This window comes from Amphibalanus amphitrite, unplaced genomic scaffold (genome assembly GCF_019059575.1).
Source record: "Amphibalanus amphitrite isolate SeventyFive unplaced genomic scaffold, NRLGWU_Aamphi_draft 000207F_arrow, whole genome shotgun sequence".
Taxonomy (NCBI): Eukaryota; Metazoa; Arthropoda; class Thecostraca; order Balanomorpha; family Balanidae; genus Amphibalanus; species Amphibalanus amphitrite.
In genome coordinates this window covers 483,822-508,570 of record NW_024881702.1, presented here as the reverse complement: position 1 = coordinate 508,570, position 24,749 = coordinate 483,822, and the positions used below count along the sequence as shown (strand labels likewise).

General features: G+C 49.0%; 1 protein-coding gene across 2 annotated transcripts in view; it reads right to left on the bottom strand.

Annotated features, from left to right (window-relative positions):
* LOC122385080 (uncharacterized protein CG1161-like) overlaps nt 1-24,749 on the bottom strand; it is a 63,396-nt gene that overhangs the window by 26,753 nt on the left and 11,894 nt on the right. For both annotated transcript variants that reach the window (XM_043373082.1, XM_043373081.1), the window contains exon 3: nt 8,326-8,435. In XM_043373082.1, coding sequence (XP_043229017.1) covers nt 8,326-8,435 — 110 coding nt within the window. The remainder of the gene's footprint in view (nt 1-8,325; nt 8,436-24,749) is intronic.

Here is a 24,749-nt window from a genome sequence, read left to right as displayed (position 1 = left end):
CCGTTTTTATTAGATGACCATCATGTTGTACTCATCCTCGCCGACACTTTGCCATGTGTCATTTCCGACCTAACTATTCCCATTACTCGTGAAGCAGAGAGTTTCTCAGCCGACCCGAGTATGCGACCTCCATTTTCATGCCTGATCCATGGTCAGAGGTGAACCCTTTTTGTGAGCTCATGAAGGGTCGAATGCGCTTGAAAACAATGAAGCTGCTTGAGGAAGGTTGTTACCAATGCCCATGCAAAATTTCGACTGTTAATTTCTTGTTGATTCAGAATTATTGACAAAAAAGCATGGCTGGTACCTGTAAGCGAACTTTTGAGACACCCTGTATATTACAAATAACGTGGTGGGGCAGGTTCGTGCACGCCCTGCCTAGGGGCATATTCGTGCATATTTTTTTTCGTTTTTGCGATTTATGACTTTATCTGTAGTAGGTTTCACTTATGACGCTCGCCTGACCCGTCTTGGCTGCTTGCGACGTCGTGACAAGAAATTCACGCGACCTTGGCGAGGACACGGAGGCGGGCCGATGGTCGGCAGTTGGCACATTCTTGTTGGCCAGCCCATTCTTTCTATATTTGTTGTGCAATGCATTCTTGTCGAAAGGAATCAAGTGAAGTGACCCCTGACATTTTTTTTTGTGTAAATTTCTGGTAATGCCCCGCAATTCCTCGAATTTTGCAGGGTGCGCGCAAGTGTCCCACCCCTTGCACGAATGTGCCCCATACCTGGGGCAGGTTCGTGCAAACGTTCAGTTAGTAAAAGTCATTTTTTTCTTATAGAAGCGATTGTTAAACCATCACCAAGAAATTAAAGTAATCGGCGTCATGTACATTTTTTATTCTCTGAGCACATTATCTCGCATAAAACACACATTTGAAAAAAAAATACATTCCTCGCGCCGAACTCGTGGAATTTTCTAACGATCCCTCAATTTCACGACATTACTCGTGTCGTGGAATTTCCCAACGATCTCTCAATTTCACGACATTACCCCCCCTCGAGTGTGCGGCGCGCAACACCTAGTTACAGGCCCCTATCTAACAGATCATAGGTAGACATGAATGCTCATTACACATGGATACACAATCTTGTTCGACATGGGCATACACAAGTTATATGACACGTTCACATCCTACAGCTTAAAGTCGAACACTGGCTTTGTAAATTTTACGTGCGTACGGTGCAGCCTTCCAGTTGTTCCATCCATATATTCAACGTGACGACGTCCAACCATCCCCACTACAGTGTGTGTGCGCGACCACGGATGCTCCATCTTAAGAGCAACCCCAGCCTGGTGCTTGAAGTTACGCACACGTATGCGATCCCCGGCCTTATACAGCAAGTCTTTTGCTTGATTACGACGATCATATGCGGCTTTGTCAGCTGCGGCGGAAATACGCCGCTGCTCCTGAGCCTGCCGCAGATCTTGGGATAGCGTGCGCAGCTTTTGATGGACAAAGTTATCCGAATACATAGGGACGGATTCATCCACCAGCCGAGATAGCGGAGCGGTAGGATGGCGCCAAAAGTACAGAAAATATGGCGAGTACCCCGTTGTCCTAGACACTTCGTTGTTCAGAGAGAATACGATCCCCGGCAAATGCACTTCCCAGTCTACGCCATGACTGTCTGACAGAGCGCGTAGTCGCCGTTTCATATCGAGATGCTTCCTTTCAACCTTTCCAATCGCCTCATGGTGATATCCTACTCCTGATACGTGTTTCACACCAAAGTACCGACAGAGCTCAGATATTTTTGAGCTTTTAAGGTTTTTACCCGCGTCAGTTTCCAATCTCCCTGGAGGGCCAAACACAAGGAAATGACTTTAGAGAGCGTTTGCAATGTGATCGGCTGAGCCTGACTGAAGTGGATAAAACGATAAGTACCCGGTGAATTTATCAACGCAAGTGAGGACGAGAGAAACGCCTGTCGTCCTGCTTTTGGGCATGTGTACGATATCCACGACCATCGCTTCGTTGGGAAGATAAGCTTCCTGCGGTATCAACGGCGGTGGCTGCGCACCCTTAGTGTCTTTGCGCTCGCTGCAGCGTTTGCAGCTCCTGACGTAAGCGCGACAATCGTCTTTTAATGCAGCGTACCAGGCATGTCGTGAAACTTTCTCAAACAGCTTGTCTACGCCGCAATGACCATGGTGCGATGGGTCGTGATTTTGGTACAGAAGCTCAAAACGCTTGGCAAATGGCCAGACAATCCGACCGGTTTCCGGTGTGCTGTCGTCGTACCGATACAAAATGCCATTCTTTAATCTGAATTTAGTTACATCATATCGCTTCAACGTTGGGCTGCAATGCCTTGGCCACTTTCCAAAGCGCAAATGATGGACAATGGCCCGACAGTCCCGATCGTGTTTTTGGTACCAAATCATTTCTTCGCGACTAAACGCTGGTTGAACGTGATCTGGCTCAATCAGGCTGACGCGGAGCTGATCCTGAGTTCCTGAAAGCGAGGGAGTGGCATTTTCTGACCGTGTTTGTGGCGGAACGGGGACCGTTTTACCGTCTCCTTCGGTAGCCACTGCCGTGCCGCTCGGGGCCATTTGGCTGGTCATCGACTTGTCCTTACTTTTCTCGGTCGCGGTTGGGCTGGATCGCCCCTGTGGCATGTTCTTATCCGGACACTCTGTGTCTGGTGGCATACCTGGTGCGCGCGACAGCATGTCAACGTGCTCCATAAAGTTTGCACGGCGGTGTTCGGGGCTATAGTGAAACTGACTGACGAACGATCGCCAGCGCATCAGTCGGGGGTTGACGCTGTCTTGATTGTTCAAAATCTGCAGAGCGCTTTTGCAGTCACATACCCACGTAAATTCCTGACCAGCCAAATATTTGTAAAATTTATTTAGACCTTGAATAAAACTGTAAACTTCTAATTCATAGATAGTCCACTTACGCTGGTGTTTGTTATATTTGCTGCCACTGAAAGCAATCACTCTTTCCACTCCATTTTGGATCTGACACAAAATTTGGCCACTGCCGATCGTACTGCTATCAGTATACAGGATGAACCTGTCACTTACGTCTCTGCTAGGGTATGCTAGTACACGGTCAGAGAGCAGAGCCGCGCGTAAAGACTCAAATGAACGTGATAATTCTGGATTCCAATAAAATTTCTCAGAGTTTGCTAAGTTAACCAATGGAGCTGACAGATCAGCGAATCTTGGAATAAATTTCCGAAACCAAGAAAAAAATCCATATAATCTCTTGGCCTCTTTGACAGTGGATGGCGGTTGCATGGTCGAAATACATCTGAAACGATCAGGGTCTATTGAAATGCCCTCAGGAGTAACCAGGTGGCCCAGGTATGACAGCTTGTTCATCCCGATCTTACATTTTTCAGCCGAAAGCTTTAAACCTGCTTCGTTAAGTCTCTCGAATACTGTGTGCAGCAACCGATAATGTTCATCCATACTGGCGCTTGTTAAAAGCACGTCATCAGCGTAAATGAAAACTCCGGGTATGTCACCCAAAACGCGATGCATAACCCGATGCAAGAAAAAAGAAGACTGGGCACACCCCATTGGCATCCTCTGCGGGTAATATGTGTTGCCCATCGCGTAGAACGCACAGATCTGGCTGGAAGTTTCGGAGAGACGCAAATTCCAAAACGCGTGTCTAATATCCAGGGAGCTGGCCACTTTCCAACCTCCCAAACTATTGAGGAAATCATCAATACTCGGGAACACGAACTTTTTCGGGAGTAAGCATTTGTTTACCTGCCGCATGTCTTGGACTATGCGGTTTTCCCCATGTGACCCCGGTTTTGGGATCAAAACAACTGGGGAGTTCCAGTCAGCTGGCTCTCCTTCTGCTATTACACCGCACGCCTTTAGTTCATCAAGCTGCTCCTTTAGTTGTTGTTCTTTTGACCAAGGAATAGGATAAGGGCGCACAAATTGCGGTGACACCCCGGGTTTCAGCTCTAGGTCAATGGGGTCCCCCTTGTAGCACCCAATGTCAGAATATCCGTGGGAGAAAACACCGGGAAACGACTGGATCAAACCAGCTAACCTGTCCCGTTCTCGATCCGTAACCGCCTCACCCATCATAAACCTGGCTAGGATTTCGTCCGTCGTCTGACCAAAGAATTGACGATCCTCGCTCGTGATGGCATTCACCTCACTGGGACCTGAGTCTGAACACCCAGGCTCAGCCGATTCATGACATTCAATTCTCTCCAAAAAGCCAATGACAGTCTTCCTCGGGAGAGTGATATGACGATCTGAACTATTTCTGATATAAAGAGGGATTTCTTGTGAAGAGAAAGGGCGTACTAAAGAGTCAGTAATCTCTAAGCTTTCCGAGTTAAGGCCAACCATAAGGTAAGTACAGTCTGTTGATAGCTGACTGTCTACTTTGACGCTTAAGCAAACTGCGGATTTTGCGGGAACACTAACGGGTTTTGAAAGTCTGGTCTTAACCTGAAAGGAAGCATCTGCACAGTTCATGATAGCACCCTGACTACTAAGATAATCCCAGCCAATAATACATTCATGTGACAGGCCCTCTACCACCTGAAATTCGAATGCCGTTTCCTTAGTCTGGCCACTAGATGCCAGCATTTTTACGGGCAGGACACACTTTCCAAGCACATTCATATTATGCCCAGACGCTGATTTGAGATCGGCTGCACGTTTCAGTTCTGTTCGAGGGGCCATTGTTCTCAATACTTTAGAGTCTAACAAAGTCAGCTGACTTCCCGTATCCACTAAGCAGTCGTTTAGAATTGCCCCATTTATCATAACTTTCGTCACCGGCAGCGACATCAGGCCAGCGTTATGAGCCTGCCCGGCTATTCGTTTGGGCACTGAGACTTGCGGTGTCCCCAGCCCCTACAAGACCAACAGCGGATCATACCGTGAAAGCCGTCAGGTGGGTGTTCGTTGTTTGACCCTCCTCGGGGCGGTGTGCGCCTTCCCCAGGCGCCGGGAGGCCGCTGACCTCGCCAGCCACGGCCGCCCCGTCCAGGTGGCCATTGCTGCTGGTAGTAGTAACGGCCGCCCCGTCCGGGCTGCAATTGCTGCTGGTGATAGTCATCCCAGCCAGGCTGCCATTGCTGTCGGTGGTAGTCGTTCCGTTCTGGTTCAGATGGTGAAGGGCTGCGTCCGCGAGCTCTGTTTGGACTCCGACGGCTGCCCGGCCACCTATGTGAGTTATCACTCTCGTAAGGCGGCGAAGGACTACGTCTGTGCCGCCAGGGCGGGGAGGGCGAGCCACTTTGCCGGTGCCGCTCCTGCTGCTTCTGTAGGTGACTGTGTGGGCCAACCCCGTCCGGAGATTGGTGCCTGATCTTACTTTGGCTCTGGATCACGGGCTGGGTCTGGGCTGCATCGTCGCTGTACGGTGAAGAACTGCGACTGATCGGATTGGCCCATTGAACCGATCTTGGGGCTGTGCGCACTGAAGAAGATTCATGCGCTGTCTGCACAGACTCTTGTAGTGACTCCTCGCGCGATAACTCAGCTATTGCTTCCTCGAACGTAGTGACTTTAAGACGCGACAAGAGGGTGATGTCGTGTTGGTCTAGGCCGGCCACAAAATGCCGGTACAATGTGGCACTATAGGCCGGCTTGCATATGTTCTTGACCTGGCCGTTAGTGCAGAAAAAATCGGGGCATGCCTGTCGCACCAAGCGCCGCACTGATATGCCATAGTCACGAGCGCGTTCTTGTGGTTGCTTCCGGAGCTGTGAGAGTTTCATAGCAGCTTGTGTTGTGGAAGTTTGGTCCGAAAAATGACTCATGAGTTCCGCACACAATGAAGTAAATGTTAGGCCACCGTTCAAACTTTCTGTCTCATTGACGACACGCAGAGCCTCACCGGAGCAGCGTGTAGCGACGATCATGCCCAACTTGTCTGAAGTGAACCCACCCAGGTCGCCGAGACGCTTGCATTGAGCGAGGAAGTCGTCTGGCCTTGAAAAGCCGTCATAAGTCGGAAAATCCGCCACTGAAACTTTTGGCGAAGGCGCCGAGACAGCTCCTTCTTCGTCCATGATTCGTAATTCTGGATATAAAACTAACTCCACACCGCTGCCACCATGTTAAACCATCACCAAGAAATTAAAGTAATCGGCGTCATGTACATTTTTTATTCTCTGAGCACATTATCTCGCATAAAACACACATTTGAAAAATACATTCCTCGCGCCGAACAGTGGCGGCGCCACGAATTTTCGCCAGTGGGGGCAAGCTTGAGGTGACCCGACTGTTGTCTGATACGCCGATCTGCAAAATCCATGAACACCTTGCCCCTAGATGTTGCCATTCAAGTTATTATGGTTTCAGGTTTCATGCATGCGTATTGAGCTGAACCATTAACCCTCGCGGGCCCGCGCTGAAGGGGGGGGGGAGAGCGTTTTTCGCCTCCCACTGGCGAATATTTGCGATACCTCACGAACGCTTAGGAATAGAAAGACGCAACTTGCTGTACCTTATCCCCAATTAACTTGACAACTTTTGAAGCAAAAAATTTGGACCTAGCCTCCTTGATAACGGCTCAGGGCCGATTTCTCTAGGCAAACTTCGACGCCACAGACGTGAACTTCAACCAGCTGCCAAAAATAGAGTTTTAGAGATAAAGACAAATTACGAGCACAGTTGTGTAGCATTTGACCCAGAAAAAATACGCAAGTAACTTTGGTGAACTGAGGTCAGAGATCAGGTCAACGACTTCGAGCTGGGACTTGAGTTTTTTTTTCGCAAATAACTTCAACAAAAATGATGGTCCTGGAGCTACGACAGTGGTACCTTCGCATCCGTCTCGTCGAGTCGCGTCGACATATATATTGTTTGGAAAAAGTCAAGTTTTATGTTGACCACATGTGACCTCGAATGAACTTTTGTTGACTCTGACACATGAAAGGTCGTTTGTGATTATTTCGTAGCCGCTGATTACGATTCTGGCATCCATTTTGCTCAAAGCATTTGTTTAGAGCCTCAGGATGGCAAAACGTGTCTTAATTATTATGCCTGTCTTGAATAAGTGAAAGAGAAAAAAAAGTATAAGAAAAAGTGCAAAGTTTGTGGTCAATTTTGAGCATGACCGTGACCTTGAATTTGAATGTTATTCACATCACGGGAATTCCAGACTCTCTTCTTTCGTTTAACATCTGCATTTTAGCCGGTTTTATGCACCATGCCGTCCTCTGGAACACGTACTTTGAGACCACTACAAAGGTACCGGTTTTTGCCTTTGACCTCGACTTCTGACCTTGAAAATTGACGTGAGGTCAAAAGGTTTAGGTGCTTTAAGAATCTTCTCGTAGATATCTTTCGTCTGTTACCATTTTTGTTTCCGTAACTGCCTTATTTACGGAGTTAGACAGGTGGGGGAGGGGGGCTACCCCCGGGCTGCGGACTGCGGTGGTTGGGATTACCCCCAGGCCCGGCCGGGTTAAGGTCGCGAGCAAATAAAACTATAAAACTAGATGTAAAATGGTGTATTCTTCAAAACAATAGTCAGTACCTAGTTCTCTTTTTTCCCGTAGTACGTAAAAAGTGCGATTCTCTCACACACGATTGATATACCAGAATAAGCTCCATTAGTGCGACCCACATACATTTCCAGGTAACCCACGGATATACATACATATCACATTTTGTCATACCTCCCTGAGCTCAGTCTCAGTCTAAGGGTTCCCAAAAGAGGGTGATCTCTTCTCTGGCCGACTTTTGACAAGCTGCCTCTCAACCTCCTCGAGGTCAAGCTCGAGGGCAGCCTTCTGGTGCAAATGAAAAAGAGTAGGAGGAGCATGAGTGGGAGTAGGAGATATGCGACAGACGGTCCGAGAACGAACGTTCTGCTGATGCACTTGATAACGGGGACCGTCAAAAACAGGCGCACTATTATGTTATTAACCGCCTATCATGAATGTTGCACCGGTCTTCTGTTCCCTTTTCAACATCAGCCAAATTTTGTGGGGGCAAAAACATAGTCTTGCCCCCACGGCCTCCTGCCAGTGGGGGCAGTCTGCCCCCACTGCCCCCACGGTGGCGCCGCCCTTGGCGCCGAACTCGTGGAATTTTCTAACGATCCCTCAATTTCACGACATTACTCGTGTCGTGGAATTTCCCAACGATCTCTCAATTTCACGACAGCGATAATTTTAGAGGATAGCTTTTAAAGAGGAAAATATCTGGAATAGTTCCTTTCCATACTACAATCATCACTTTTGCCATTGCACCAACCACCACCAACCAAAGAACAGTTATATGGATTTATCCATTTTTTTGCACGAATGTGCCCCACTCTCCCCTACGCTTCATGGCCATTGGCCACAATCCAAATGTACACTTACCACATATTTGGGACGACATTGGCAATGTAGAGTTTGCGATCCGATGATGAGCCATTGACGACATTCGGATTAGGACAGACGCACTTGCAGCGGACGTCCTCATACAGAGCCTGCGGACAGAGCCCCAGTCACTAACAGTGTCTGTTAACAGGGCCCAGTCACTAACAGTGTCTGTTAACAGGGCCCAGTCACTAACAGTGTCTGTTAACAGGGCCCAGTCACTAACAGTGTCTGTTAACAGGGCCCAGTCACTAACAGTGTCTGTCAACAGGGCCGGGGGCCCAGTCACTAACAGTGTCTGTTAACAGGGCCCAGTCACTAACAGTGTCTGTTAACAGGGCCCAGTCACTAACAGTGTCTGTCAACAGGGCCGGGGGCCCAGTCACTAACAGTGTCTGTCAACAGGGCCCAGTCACTAACAGTGTCTGTCAACAGGGCCTAGTCACTAACAGTGTCTGTCAACAGGGCCCAGTCACTAACAGTGTCTGTCAACAGGGCCCAGTCACTAACAGTGTCTGTCAACAGGGTGAGGGCCCAGTCACTAGCAGTGTCTGTCAACAGGGCCCAGTCACTAACAATGCCTGTCTGGGTTCTATAAAATGAACACATCTTTCCTAATGGATCGAGAATATGTACCATTAATAGAAAAGACAATAAGGGACACGACCTTAGTTTATGCTCTTCCAGTTTATTCAGTTACTTTTGTCAGAGAAAAACCAACAGAAGTTGAGGTGATGATCAGCTGGAGTGCATTTTGGGAAGCTCTGATTCTGAACATGCGCACTGTAACGATTTCCTATTCAATTCATAGACGTAGGAAGTTAGTAGAAGAAGAGTTCAAAGTAATGAAGGAAATTCAAAGATTGGAAGATCATGAAGAAGGCGAGACGCCCGACGAAGTAGGTACAGTCAAGACTATCAGTCTGTAGGGAAAAATTAGAGGGCCTTAGGAAAATAAAAAAATGGAGGGTATTGTGACACGAAGCGGGGCTCGCTGGTACGAAGAAGGTGATAAATCGACAGCATACTTCTTGGGGTTAGAAAAAAGAAATTATGTTAATAAAAACATCGCTTGTCTGTGTGATGCAAATAATGAACGGCGAACAAAACAAACAGAAATAATGGATATATTAGTGCAACAATTTTCTGAGTTATTTACTGAACAGCCCATTGATTGCACAGAGGCGGAGAAATTTGTAGATGATCTACATATGGAAAAGCTCTCACAAATACAGTTGAAGGAATTGAATAGAACGGTGACGCTTCAGGACCTTACAGATTCCTTAACCCGCGCATGACTGGGGTATTTTCCATAACGCGAGTGACTGAGGGGGAGGGGGGCTCGCACCACAGAGTTTAGCTCAACCAAATGTGCACTATTTTGGAGGCCTTGCCTGGGACTACCATTGAACCGATGTTGAAGTTGATTGCTCAAAATTTCTTTGAACCAGAGGACCCCACGTCAAAACGGTTTTCCGCCCCCAGCACGTGCAGCCTGCACCCCTCGCAGACTGTGACCCCCCTGGAAACTGGTTCAAGGTGTTACCGATGTGTCCCGCCAGTGTGACTTTGTGACCTCGGGTTTACCTGTAGCCTTGACAAAAAATTTCGTGTCACCGAAACTTTGAAGCGGAATAGCATGTGCCACGAAGCACTGAGCCATGGATGAGATAATAATGGATTGGTGTCTTCGCAGTTTTTGGCGACATTGAGCTCAGGCCTGCCATCTAGCGGGAGAATTGTCGTAAGTTAGGAGCAAGCCGAGTGAACGCCGATGATTAGCATTGTGACACACGGGAGTGTGGTGTAGTAGCAGGCTTGTTGTGCAATTTTTCAACAGGTTATGTCTTTATATGCCAGTAAAGGCGAAGAAATTAATAAATTTATGTGCAGGGTCAGTAATAAGATAAGCAGTTCCATGTTATTTCCTCATTAAATCGTGAAACAGGGAGTTATTGGAGACTTCGCCAGCACGTGTCGTTTTCGCTATTTTTCACATGAGTCTTTACTTGGCCTAAATCAAACAAATTGTCCGGATCAAAGAACAAAACGAACGTAAGTACTATCTATAAGTATAATGAAAAAGTTAAACAGAATTGCTAGCGTCATTGTCGCTCAATATGTAATTCAAGACACTCTATAAAAAGGACCCAACCAGGGCTGCGTAGTCGACGAAATTTCAGTGACTTTGGCTCCAACTCCGATTCCGGTATTCAAATATCGACTCCGACTCCTCCGGGCAGAACTATCGATTCACACAGACTCCGGCTCTGACTCCGACTCTGCAGCCCTGGTAAGTCTGTGGAGTCGATGACTTTTCGGTGACGTTCCACTCATACTCAGACTACAGCTTTTAAAAATCAACCGACTTCGAGTCGGAACAGAACCGCTGGCTCTGACTACAACTCCGCAGCCCTGGTCCAAGATAGCCGCCTAAAACAGCCGCCCTTGTACGCAAGATAGCCGCCTAAAACAACTTTGATGTGTGATCTTCTTCGTACGTACATTGTTATGTTATTTTAAACAAGGAATGGAAAAGGGAGACGAAGCCTTCACAAACAGGGATCTCCTGTTGCAGATCAATCAGCTGCTGGAACAGAAAGGCATAAACACCACGCATCTCATTTCATCGTTTTCCTAATGACTCTGCACCAATGTAAGCACTGTCCAATGCAGTGCGAGCATCGATGTGACATTTGTGTACCAAGTTTGAGTGTTATCCGCCCAGCCGTTCTTGAGATATGGAAGCGGCACCCCGCACGTGCGCACGTGCAGTAGCACCCCCATAGTGCCACATGGAAATGCATTGGCCACTGGGTGCCTAACTATTGACGAAGTTTTACTGTAATGGGCCCAGCCATTGCGGAGCTACTTTATGTGGAACAATTTCGACACCCCTAAGTTGGCACGTGGCACGTGCCGTAACATTAACTAAGATGAAGAAAATCGGGCGAAATTCGGAGCAGAAGGAATAAGCCTACCAAATATGTATGACATATTGTCAAACTGCTGTACCCTTGTGAGTAAATGACCACATAAAAGGTCGTACAAGCCGATCAGACTGGGCGTTTCAATACACACCGTCTTACGCATTTTATTTTCGTTATTACCTAAAGGCTGCTTGACGTTTTTGGCTTTCAAGCATTTAAGACATTTGTTGTCGTCTCAGGTCAAGTAAGATTACCTCCAACTCGTGGGAATATGCACTTCAAGCCAACTAACACACCACACCCACGTGTGTCATAATGCTGAGAGATGGCGTTCACTCGGCTTGCTCCTAACTTACGATAATTCTCTCGCTAGATGGCAGGCCTGATCCCAATGTCGCGGATCCCAATGTTAATTTCCAAGAGACACCAATCCAGTGTTATATCATCCATGACTGAGCGAACCGAGGCCAGCACCAAGAGTTTACCTCGCCGGAGACGAGTCGAACGGTCCCACTTTCGTCCCGATCGGTCCACCCATTTTGACTCCAGGTCCAAAAAAGCTTGGACAAACTCACATACTCACATACTGACAAACAGGCTCGGTCGAACTTTTCTTCAGCGACCCACCCCCCACCAATGGGAATTTCCGGATGCAAAAGCATGCTATCGCATGCTTTTGATCATCCAATGCTGGATCATGTCATACCTGTCCCAAATTCACGATATGAGCACCAAATAGACCCCTGGTCTACTCCAAGCTCATTAAACTAACCTTAAACTTATCGTGATAATATGCAATTTTCTGGGGGTGTACTGGCTTCACTGCATTCATGTAACCATAAGAGAATGGTTTATTCACTCCATAAATGATTATTATACCGTAAAACGAAGTGTTAAGGGACAGTTTTGAGGTGTTTTGTTATATAACTCAAGAAGGGTTGGAGATAAAAGCATCAAATTGTCAGCATTCTATGTGGAATTTGGTGCTTTACATGCCTGCTACATTAAAGTTTTAAAAATATATACCTATATACATAGCTCCTTCATCACACCACTGGTCAAACACAGTCCCTTTCCTACCCTGATCTCCTTCAGCATTTCCGCCTCCCATCCTTAGCCGCTCGAAGAGTGCAACCAGGCCCATGTCACTCCACTTTTGATGACATCATATGGGGGCCTCAGGACAATAATGGCGCGGCGCGCCACAATCGCTTCGAAGCTACTTACCAACAGTTGCCATTTTTGAAAATATTATTTTGAAATAAAGTTCCAAGTAATAAAAATATTGTAATAAAGTTCTTTAATAAATCGATACCATATCTAAAAACATACTGAAAAATGATTTATTCATAGTAAAAATATAAGCCCGATGCGTTTTTACGTTGCTTTCCTGCAACTGCAGAGGGTTTTTAAATCGTCTATATCTTCAAAACCGGCCATTTCTTAGCATATTGCTGCTCTTTTTTATCGCTAGAAAATTAGTTGGACTTTCCAATGACATCAATGGTTGAGCGATATGTGTAGAGTGTCACCAACAATCTTCAAATGAAGTTAGTCATTTTTACGTTGTAAAGGAATGGAGTACCCCTTTCGAGCATCAGGGGTGACGTCACTCAGGATCTGTCTCTGATTGGTCGGCGGGGGAGTGACTGTACCTTCTATAGATGGCCTTGAGTGCAACATGATCTGATATTCCTTTGCAATGTAGTCCGCTCAAAGTACAACTCCTCGCTTCTCCTCCAGGCTCCAATCCTTCCCCCTTCATGTGCCGGCTCGACCGACCCGCACAAACGCCCTCTTCACTGTGCCGCGGGCGAGGGTAAATATAGGGTGAAGTCGTATAAGAGTACGCACTTAGTGGATTTTTTGCTCTCATTTGTTAAATATTTGAAAGAAAGAAATCGCAAATATGGCAAATTAAAATTCATTGAATTCGCCATCAACCCATGAGGCAACGATCCTTCAGCGTAAATGGAAGTGGTCTAAAACTGGCGTTTTCTGAACCGCTGCTGTTGCGTACTCTTACCACATACGGTGTTTAAGAGTACGCACACCATGCAGGTGGAGTTCGCAAGCATATAAACATACACCTATAGGCAGCTTTTACTGTCCAAATGCTTAACATCAAACTCAGAAGACATTTGATTTAATTCTAGTATCAAAAAAGAAAAAAAACATAAAATAAATATTGCATATCTATAAATCAAGAAATAATCAAGTCATGTGACTAAAAATGTACAATCAAAAGGGAAAATAAATCGTATTTAGAAGACTTTCGGGTACGCATCTGCCTCACAGTGCTCCATTGATGATATACCTACAAAACAAACGTCATTGAGCGTGATATCAATAATTTGATATTACTGTATATTCGATATAATGTATAATTCTGCGTACTCTTACCCTCATGAACAGTGCGTACTCTTACCCTACATGCAATTCGCGCACAAACAACCCCGAAACATTGTGTAAAACTTCACAAACAGAAAATTGCACTGCACAGTATTTCACCAGAAAACCTCACAAGTTTCCCACACCAATCACGAAAATGTACCTTATCTCAACCGCCAAGTATCAAAATTATTGTACCATACCATAATAATATCATAACGCTCCAAAATAATATTCATCGCCTTAAACTCAACAGCGTCGCCGCACAACGTTCACGTTCCGTTGGTGACAAACACGTACTGGCGGCTTCATGTCACTTCATGAACTCGACAAACCCGCGTTGCTAGGCAACCGAAACAGCTGATGCGTACTCTTATCGCCCGCGTCCTCTTACCCGCCCTTACCCTAATTAAGTTCGGGCTATTCTGCAGGATACCGAATGAGATGAATGTGTTTCTTGCCAATGTTACACCAGTCGATGTGTTTAGTGATACCCTGTGTACGTTTAGAGCCCATGTAAAGTTATACGTCTCGTCTTTGAATGTGTAGTTTGCCGATGAGACGTTTTTTTTTTACTCACAGTTTACCATAGTTTACACTTTACGTACAATGTGTTTTGCTTTTAGCCTGGGCTCACTTACTATAGTTAAGGTATATAGATTTACTGGCTTTTATTATGCCTCTTATTCTTATTGAGGTACTTGGTGGGCTGTCCTTTGCTCATTTTATTGTGTGCATTTTTACTGTATATTTTTAAACGTGTAGGGTAGGTACTATTGTACTCAGCATTATATTATATGTTGTGCTGTTTTTTTGTGATTTACTTATTTTAGGCCTATGACTTCGCCTGTACCTAAGTGGAAATTGCTCTGTTGGCGATTATGCAAATAGATAAATAAATAAATAAGTACCTGAATATTATTTTTTATTACTTTTCACCACTGTCCCTTAGCACCTCAATGTGGGGTGTAAAGGGACACCTATAGTATTCCAAGAAATGGTCATCAAATACCCACAGTTGGGGTGTGAAAGGGCACACAATTTATTTATTGAAATGTTTTGCGTATTCTGCCACAAAACCAGTCAGGTTCATTCACCACTAATGGCCTTTTTAGCCATTTACATGAAATGCATTTACGCTTCGGGAAAATGTGCTAATTATAAGGTAAACAGAACCAAAACGTACCCTTCTGTCATCAACGAAAACCCATTTTGAAGCTAGTCGCTTGTCATTATGCTGCCCTCTTTGTTTTTGGCCTTTCTATGATGGAATCACATTTACCTACAGGGTGAGCAATAAAGATTTACCCATCGAAAATTTAACTTTGTTTCAAGGCGCGCTGACATAGCTATGTCATCTTTTACATACATATAACAACGTCATCTCGTAACTAATAAATGTAGTCTGTTTTCTGTATGCTTGCATTCTTCTTATGTTACGCGCCCGAGACGCAAGAGCACTATGGCACGCGGCCGCCGCACCGTCTTTTCACTTATTTTCCTCGGTCACCCATGCTATAACAATGCTGCGCCGTATGTCATTTGCGGTGTTTCAGGGACTCGGTAGAGTCGGGTTTTCAGGATATTTCAGTTTGCGAAGCCCGTGGGGCTGAAGTCGGGGATATACTGTGCCCAGCATTCTTTAGACCAAGGAGTGTTCAGCAGCCAACACCCAGTGGTGATTCCTGAATTTCAGGAGCGGCGGATGTGCGTTAAGACGACCTCGCATTTCAGGAGCGTAGCAGAGACAGTGGACGAGCATATACAAAATGAGCTACACTGTCAGGATTGGAGACAAATTTGCGACATATATGCAAAAGATGGCATACCTACGCCAACCCGTTTGGAAATAAAGTGAATTTATCGATGGGTAAATCTTTATGGCTCACCCTGTACATCAGTCTTCATTTAACCATCATTGTAAAAGAGTGTTAAGAGAGTTTTGAGGTGTTTTGTTATATAACTTAACCCGCGCCGGGCCGGTGCTCTGAGATTCCGCGCCGGGCCGGGGTGTCTGAACACTCCCCCCCCCCTTCTAACTCGGCTCCTGGGCCACGGAGCGACACGCGGTAAGCGGCAATCGAAAGAACGTCCAAAATAAGGACGAAAACACTTCAGTCATTTTTTGGGTCAGGTCAAAGGTCAGGTCACCAGAGGTCACCAAAGGTAAAATGTTGACTTTTTCAACATTTTGGAAAGTTCCAACGGCTATCTCAGGAACCAATATAGCTACAGCGCCGCGGAAAAGCGCATTCGATAGCCCTTTTACAGGCCTTTCTGAGTAATGTTCTCAGATTTGACCTCAGGTCAACGGTTTAGCCTCCAGAGGGCAAAAACTCCAAAAATAGCCGTTTTTACGAAAAACGTTTTTTTCGGCAATAACTTTTGACTCAAAAGAGCCATGACATTTCTTTTGCCAGAATCGTGTCCCTCTAGTCGAGACGCGTCGAATGAACTATTATTTGACCTTGAAAGGTCAACTTCTTGAAAGGTCAAATTTGACCTCAAGTCAAGGTCATGACCTGACCGGAAAAGATCATGTTGCATATCAGTCGATCCGCAACGTTGAGCCGAACAAATCTAAGGCGTTTTCAGCGCTCTAGCACGTCTCTATCAGAAGTTATTAGCGAAAAACTATTAGATTCTGTTCGTGACCTGAGATGACCTCGGGGACATAACGAGGGGTCACAGTTGCCATTTTCCGGTTGTGTGTCAATTTTACCTACATCTCGATGTTTGAGTGTCTAGAATAGCGTTCATGCAAAACAGACGCTTTTCAATTTTCTCCCATTGACTTATAATGGAGGGGCCGCAAAATTGACCTGACCTTAGGTCAAAGATATCAAAATTCCGAGATATACATTTTATAGGTAATGCTGCTCAGGGGCGGATCCAAGGGGGGGGTCACATGGGTCATGGCCCCCCCCCTTGAGGCCCGGGGGCCCAAAGACCTGCCAGGGGCACCACCGGCCTATCAGGGGTATCACAGTCCTGACAGGGGCACCACAGGACCGCCAGGGGCACCACAGGCCTAGCAGGGACACCACGGGCCTGGTGCCCCTGGGCCCTGACAGGACTGTAACGCCCCTGACAAGCCTGAAGTGTCCCCGGCAGGCACGTGGTGCCCCTGACAGGCCTGAGGCGCCCCTGCAAGGCCGGTGGTGCCCCTGGCAGGCCTGTGGTGTCCATGGCAGACCTGTGGTGCCCTTGCTAGGCCTCTGGTGCCCCTGACAGGCTTGTAATGCCCCTGGAAGGACTGTGGTGCCCCTGGGCCCTGACAAGCCTGAGGTGCCCCTGACAGGCCAGTGGTGCCCTTGCTAGGCCTGTGGTGCCCCTGGCAGGCCTCTGGTGCCCCTGACAGGCTTGCGGTGCCCTTGGAAGGATTGTGGTGTCCCTGGGCCCTGACAAGCCTGAGGTGCCCCTGACAGGCCCGTGGTGTCCTTGTTAGGCCTGTGGTGCCCCTGGCAGGCCTCTGGTGCCCTTGCTAGGCCTCTGGTGCCCCTGGCAGGCCTCTGGTGCCCTTGCTAGGCCGCTGGTATCCCTGCGCCCGGAGAGGACTGGTGCCCCTGAAAAGTCTGAAGTGCCCCTCGGCAGGCCCGTGGTGCCCCTGACAGGCCCAAGGTGCCCCTGCGAGGCCGGTGGTGCCCCTAGCAGACCTTTGGTGCCCCTGGCAGGTCTGTGGTGCCCCTGGCAGGTCTGTGGCGCCCCTGGCAGACCTGTGTTGACTGGTGCCCCTGCTAGGTCGCTGGTGCCCCTCACAGACCTGTTGTGCCCCTGGGCCTTGACAAGCCTGAGATGCCTGGGCCTGGCTATGACAGGCTCGTGGTGCCCCTGATAGACCAGTGGTGCCCTTGCTAGGCCTGTAGTGCCCCTGGCAGGCCTCTGGTGCCCCTGCTACCCCTGCGCACGGAGAGGACTATGGTGCCCCTGAAAAGCCTGAAGTGCCTCTCGACAGGCCCGTGGTGCCCCTGGGCCCTGACAGGCCCAAGTTACCCCTGCGAGGTCGGTGGTGCTCCTGGCAGGCCTCTGGTGCCCCTGGCAGGTCTGTGGTGCCCCTGGCAGGCCTGTGTTGACTGGTGCCCCTGCTAGGCCGCTGGTGCCCCTCACAGGTCTGCGGTGTCCCTGGAAGGACTGTGGTGCCCCTGCCCCTAGGGGTGCTCATGGGCCCAACAGGCCCGTTGTGCCCCTGACAGGCCTGTCGTGTGTACTTGCTAGGCCTGTGGTGCCCCTGCTTCCTGGCAGGCCTGTGGTGCCCCTGGCGGGCCTGTGGCGCCCCTACAAGGCCGTAGGTGCCCCTGACAGGTTTGTGGTGTCCCTGGAAGGACTTTGGTGCCCCTGACAAGCCTGAAGTGTCAAGGACAGACCCTTTAGACGCCAGGGTCAAGTTCGTCGGACTGACAACGATTTGCTTACCTCAACGTTATCAGGTAATTTACCTGATAACGTTCCTGGTAAGTTCTCACTACTCAGCGTCCACAACATATATACACATAGCACATTCATATATACTTGCTTACAATTGGTAAATGTGGTTGTGGCTAAGAGTTAAGATACTGACTAAAAATAAAAAATAAAAAATAAAAAACTGAAAATGGGGGCACCACCAAAATGAAGTGGACGAAATCCGTTGAGTTTTTAATTTTGGGTATAGGTAGGGGCACCACTTCGATTCATGACCCTCCCCTTGGAGTTTTCCTGGATCCGCCCCTGATGCTGCTCTGATCAATCGCTGAAAGTTTCAAGGCAATCAATCAGTTGGTGTAGCTATGACGAGCATTCTTATTTTTTTCTGAGGTGAGGTCACTTGGCGTGACCTGGTGACCTGACCTAAGGCGACCTGGGTCTGAAATTTTCACAACATGTGCGGAATAGATGCACGAACAGGTGTGCCAAAAACGGCGCCGCCATTTTTGAGATATCTGCGAAAACCCGCAGGGGGGTGTTCAAACACTTCCGGCCCGGCGCGGGTTAAGATGTGATAGAGATAAAAGCATGAACTTGCCAGCATTTTATGTGGAATTAGGTGTTTTCCATGCCTACTGAAAGAAAACTTTATAAAATTTTATTTAGATATTATTTTTTGTTTTTTCTTCCCTGTCCCTTAGCACCCCATCCACCTCAAAATATGCATGTGTCCAGACAAGAGGAAGAAGATGATGAATGAATTGGTGGATTTGTATAAGTTTTTCAGGAAACATGTGCAATGCATGTGACAATACACCTATGCATTCATTTTCCCTGTACACATACTAGTTTAGTATAAACCACATACTAGTTTATGTGGTACAAACAGAGTATTGGAGATGTGTAGTGTACGGAGCGGCCACTGGTGGCGCTGGTGTCGTGACCTGTGAGAGCAATAAACAGTTGACCGCTACATCTGGTGGCAGGCGGAGGGCGCTCCGTAGACTGAGACCCGCGCGATGCCGACGACCGGTGACTGTGAGGGAGTGGTGACGGGTGCAGTGGCGGTGATAGTGCCACCCCAGCCCAAGAGTGAGCACTGCTCAATTTCGGAGTACCTGGAGTATTTCGATGCAGTGGCGACTGCGAATTCGTGGGACGACGCGGTGAGAGCGCGCATTTTTCCGGCACTGCTTGGCGTTGGGAACAGTGTTCTCACGGACTGCCCCGAAGCAGATCGAAAGAGCTTTGTCAAGATTAAAGCTTTTCTGACTAAAGTGAGTGAGCCATACCGAGATGCATATATGTTGGACCTATTTCGTAGTCGGAAAAGTGAATCTGAGTCAGTGGAAAAGTTCCGCGATCGCGTGGTTTCGATGGTGGAGCAAGTGTATCCGAGGTTTGCAGCTGCTAACAAGGCGACTCTGGCGCGCGACTTTTTCGTCTGTGGGCTTCCGGAGCCTGTCCGGTCGGCAGTGCTGAACTCTGGATCTTCTAAGAAGTTAGAAGAGGCGGTTAACACAGCGCTGATGTGTCAGAGCCTGGGCGAGCGGCTGGGGACGCGCGGACTCGCCGGCGGCGGTCACGTGACCGGCCAGCGGCCGCTGCGAGCGCCGCCCTCCCCGGTGGGGAGGGGTAGGAGCGGTGACCCGAGCCGGGCCGGCCCGGTCTGCTGGCGATGCGGCGGGCAGGGTCACGTACGGGCGCAATGCAGAGCGCCCGGAGTGGGACACGGAACAGAAGGCAGAGGCCGTCGGCTGGACGGCATGGTAACGACGCCGACTTCCGTGTCGAGAGACGGACGAATCTACATCGACGTGGACATCGATGGAGAGGCCGTGAGACTACTGGCGGACAGTGGAGCCACGGTGAGCTGTCTGCCGCCAACGTTCCAGCCGAATGCCACGTCAGAGGAGAACTTCATCACGGCTGCTAACGGGGCACAAATGACCGTTTACGGCCTGCTCCGGTGCTCCGTCACTGCAGGGAGTGGTGGCACCAGGCAACATGAGTTCTTCATCACCGAGGTTCAACAGGGCGTGATGGGGGCAGACCTGCTGCGGAAATTCGGCGCGTCAGTCGATTTCGATCGACGCGCTGTGCACGTCAGTGTGCCCAAGGCAGCTGAGTCGGCCGCGGGGAGCCGCGACGGTACGGACGCCGCGCCCTCTACTGCCTGTATGCAGCACACTGGTTCTGGCACGCCATCTACCGGGGCGACAGGAGCGCCGCCTAGCGGCGGACCGCGGCGGGAGCAGATGCCTGCGATCGAGGCACCGATTATGGAGTGGGACGAAGGAGACTTTCATGAAATCGGGATGTTACTTACTGGCGAGGACTTGGTGAGTGAATGTGATGACTCCGGATGTAATGCAGTGTCGCGCGATATAGAGAGTCTTAAGCAGGAGTTTGCAGATGTTTTTAGTGGCATTGGTCGCACTACCTTAATAGAGCATAAAATCGAAACGACCAGTGAACGTCCAGTAGTGTGTCGTCCACATAGACTGCCGGCAGCTTTCAAGGACAAAGCACAGAAGGCCATTAATCAGATGCTTCGGGATGGGGTTGTAGAGTTGAGTGATAGTGACTATATGAACCCTGTGGTGCTAGTACGGAAGAAACATAGTGACGATGTGCGTGTATGCATTGATTTCAGAGCTCTAAATGAACTGACAGTGAAAGACCGGCAGCCGGTACCGCTGGTGTCGGAGGTCGTCGCGCAACTTGCTGAGGCTCAGCTATTCTCGGTGCTCGATGCTCGCTCTGGCTACTACCAGATACCCCTACGCGAGCAGGACCGGAAGAAGACAGCGTTCCAGTTCAACGGTCAGCTTCTGCAGTTCCGTGTGCTTCCGTTCGGCCTCTGTAACGGACCCAGCACCTTCAACCGCCTGGTGCACAGGCTGACGCGGGATCTACCGTGTGTGGCTGCCTACTTCGACGACTGGTGCGTCCACAGCCGCGATGTGAGGTCACACCTCTCTGATCTCCGCACCGTGCTGCAGAGGCTGCGCGAGGCCGGACTGACGCTGAACGAAGACAAGTGTCAGTTCATGATGACGTCACTGGAGTCGTTCCTCGGCTTCAGCATCGAGGGCGGAGTCATTCGACCTACCGTGGAGCACGTCCGGGCAGTGGAGGCTCTGCGCAGGCCGGAGGACCAGACCGCACTTCGTAAATTTCTGGGCTTGTGTGGCTTTTATAGGTCACACATTCCTGAGTTCAGCTTGATAGCGCGACCGCTTCATGATCTTCTCCAGAAGGGGAACACGTTCCAGTGGGATGGAGCGCATGAGGAGGCCTTCCGGCGTCTCAAGGCTCTTCTCGCAGAGCGTCCAGCGCTAAAACTTCCGACAGAGACGTCACGCTTTTCCGTGCGCACCGACGCCAGCGAGGCGGGGTACGGCTGTGTGCTGGAGGCGGACGGGCAACCAGTTGAGTTTAGCAGCAAGGCCTTCAACAAGTCTCAACGCAAGTACTCTGTAATCGAGAAGGAGGCGTGCGCCATCGTACACGCTCTGAAGAAGTGGCGCCACCTACTGCTTGGAAGGCCGGTGGTGCTGTTCACGGATCACAAGCCGCTCCAATGGCTGAGATCCAAAAAGGACCTGACGGGACGTCTGGGTCGGTGGGCGCTGCTGTTGGAGGAATTCGACCTGACCATCAAGCACGTCTCGGGCTCTGAACACGTAGTTCCGGACGTGCTCAGCAGGTCTCTCCCAGATCGGCTACAGTGCGTCGCTGGAGTCGCCGACTGGCGGTCGGAGCTGGCGACAGACGAGGACGTGCAACGGCTGCGTGAACAGAAACCAACGGAGTTTTCGGTCAACGCTCGTGGCGCGCTCTGTCATCTGCATCCGACGTTCGGGGAGCAGCTGGTGGTGCCGTCCTCTCAGCGCGCCGCCGTTATTCAGGCTCTTCACGACGACAAGTTGGCGGGACATGCTGGGTCCAGGCGGACGATTCGGCGCGTTCAGGAGCGGTACTTTTGGCCTGGTATGACGAAAGACGTCAAACAATACGTGAAAGCGTGCATGGTCTGTTGCACTGTGAAGGACACGCCGGTGACGACGGTGCCGATGGAGCCAGTGGACACTTCTGCGCTAAATGTGTGGGAAAAAGTGGCGATTGATATAATTGGTCCGATCATGCCGGCATCGGAAAATGGCGCGCGATTTATTGTTGTATGTCAAGATTATTTTTCGAAGTGGCCGGAGCTAGTGGCGCTATCGTCGACGGAGGCTGAGGTGATTCAGCAGTGGTTATTCGATGACGTATTTTGTCGCCATGGATTTCCGTCTGAAATTGTCACTGACCAGGGCACTCAGTGGACGAGCGCGTCATTTAAACAGTTTTGTGAGAAGTTAGGCATAAGACACCGTATGACGTCACCGTACCACCCCCAGTCAGACATGGTGGAACGCTTCAATCGTACTCTGTTAAATATGATTCGATCGTACGTAGACGAGCAAAAAGAGTGCTGGGACAAACACTTGCAGGCGTTAGCATTCGCTTATCGTACCGCGGTGTGCGAAACGACGCAAGCGACTCCGTTTGAGCTGGTGTTCTGCAGGCGCGCGCAGCTACCGATAGACACCATGCACTCGAGCATGCGGTCCGCGGCGGATTCTGGTCTGATGAGCAGGCTGACTGATGTGCGTACGGGAGCCCGTGATGTGTCGCGGCGGGCGGCGGCGAAGCGAGCACGTGACTATGATGCTGCAAAACACGTAAAAATTCGCGGGCTCAAGGTAGGCGAAGACGTGTTTTGGAAACGCCCCATCAGGCAAGCAGGTGTATCGCCTAAACTTCAAGCCATATGGTCGGGGCCTTTTGTTGTCGTTCAGAAAATGTCTGATGTCAACTATCGTATCGAAGACAATGAAGGGAAAACTGTCGTCGTCCATGTAAATAATTTAAAGGCGTCTCATGTTCCGCGTGACACTGTCCGCGCGGGTGCAGTTATTCGTATGCGTGGTAGACCGAGGCAGAGACGCTGAGTGTGTGACAGCGGTGTGTCACGTTTTGGTTATGTTTCTTTTCTTGAAGGGGAGGAGATGTCGCAACTTGGTGGGGAGGTGTAGTGTACGGAGCGGCCACTGGTGGCGCTGGTGTCGTGACCTGTGAGAGCAATAAACAGTTGACCGCTACAGATGTTTTAATTTTGTGAAAATGTGGCATGATTTTCAAAACCATTTTTGAACCAAATCACTCGCATGAAGAACATGCCATTTTGTCCTATGGTCAAGAACAAAACATTGTCAACTACCACATTCAAGTTTTTATTATAACCTTCTCAAATTAGGAACTTAATATGACTCAAAGTTTTTCGCACGCAACTGTCCCTTAGCACCCCACTGTCCCTTAACACCCCCTTCTACGGTAGCCGCGAATCCAAAACCAGCACACTCTAAACCCGCATGCGAGGTCCAGTGTGGGGCGGCCTTAAATTTGACTCCTGCATGAGTTGCCCCCCCCCCCGAAAAAAAACGCAAGTCTGGATCGGTATATGTCAAGTTTAGGTCCTAACTATAATTGTGGCGCTGTTGATATGAAAGTACTTCGTAAATGTTCAAATGGTTGCTAAATTTGAATTCAGCTCCAAAAACTAGCCTAGAAACATGTAAAACTCGAAAAAGTGAACCGAGGTCACCTGAGGTCACCAAAGGTCAATGACCTGACCTGACCTTCAGGTGACCTTGACACCCACCCTTATGTATGGGAGCAGCATCAAATCATGTTTGAACGTTTGAAACCACGAAAAGCTTGCAAACGCGCGGCTAATGCGAGCCGACATACGCCGAATCGCGATTCTGGCCAAACATGGTCTTGGAAAAGAGGTCACAGGTCAAAGGTCATTTGGGTCAGGGTCATGAAATTTTCAGGGTAGGTGTAAAATTGATCAATGCGAGGGTACTGAAAGTTTCGTCGCGATCGGCCGCTTTTTACGCGAGTTATTCGCGAAAAACCTTAGGGGGGTTGCATCAACCCCCCCTGTGCCGGCAAGGGTTTACCCGCGCCCCGTAGGGCTACCGGCGGACCCTACCACCCGTAGGGGGGGGGGGCCGTTTCGGCCCCCCCTAAGATCTCGGAAATTTACCGGCCGATTTTCAAAATTCAAACGGCGTTTGATAGCCCCACCCGGGAACTACCTTGTGACCAAATTTCATTGACCTAGGTCAAACCGATGACGTCACAGGTCAGGTCAAAGGTCAGATTTTCACCGTTCACGGGCATTTCAAGAAATGTGTTGTGAAATCGAGTAAATTGACAATTTATTGAAAACCATCGATGGTACATTGTTCGTCAAACATATACTTTGGTATCTGAGGTCACTGATACCAGGTCAGGTCACAGCGAGGTCAGGTCACTGGGGGTCACAATATGAAAGTGTCGTGTGATGCATGTTTTATGGTCCATTTTACATGACAAATGCGATTATGTGGGTTAGGAAGCCTTTGGGGCCAGCCTAGGTCACGTTTTGGTGAAGGTCAGGTCAAGGTCAGGTCAAATTAGGTCAAATTTCAAAGTTGATATTTTTGCATAAAATGGGTATCGATTCGATGCAGCTCGTCACGGGGAGTCTAATGGTGGTCTTTGTTTTGCTCTACGGGGTCTAGAATTGCCAAAAATTGAGTTTGAAAATTTGACGTCATCATTTTTGAAGTGTTTTCGCTATAACTTGGCCAAAAAACGAGG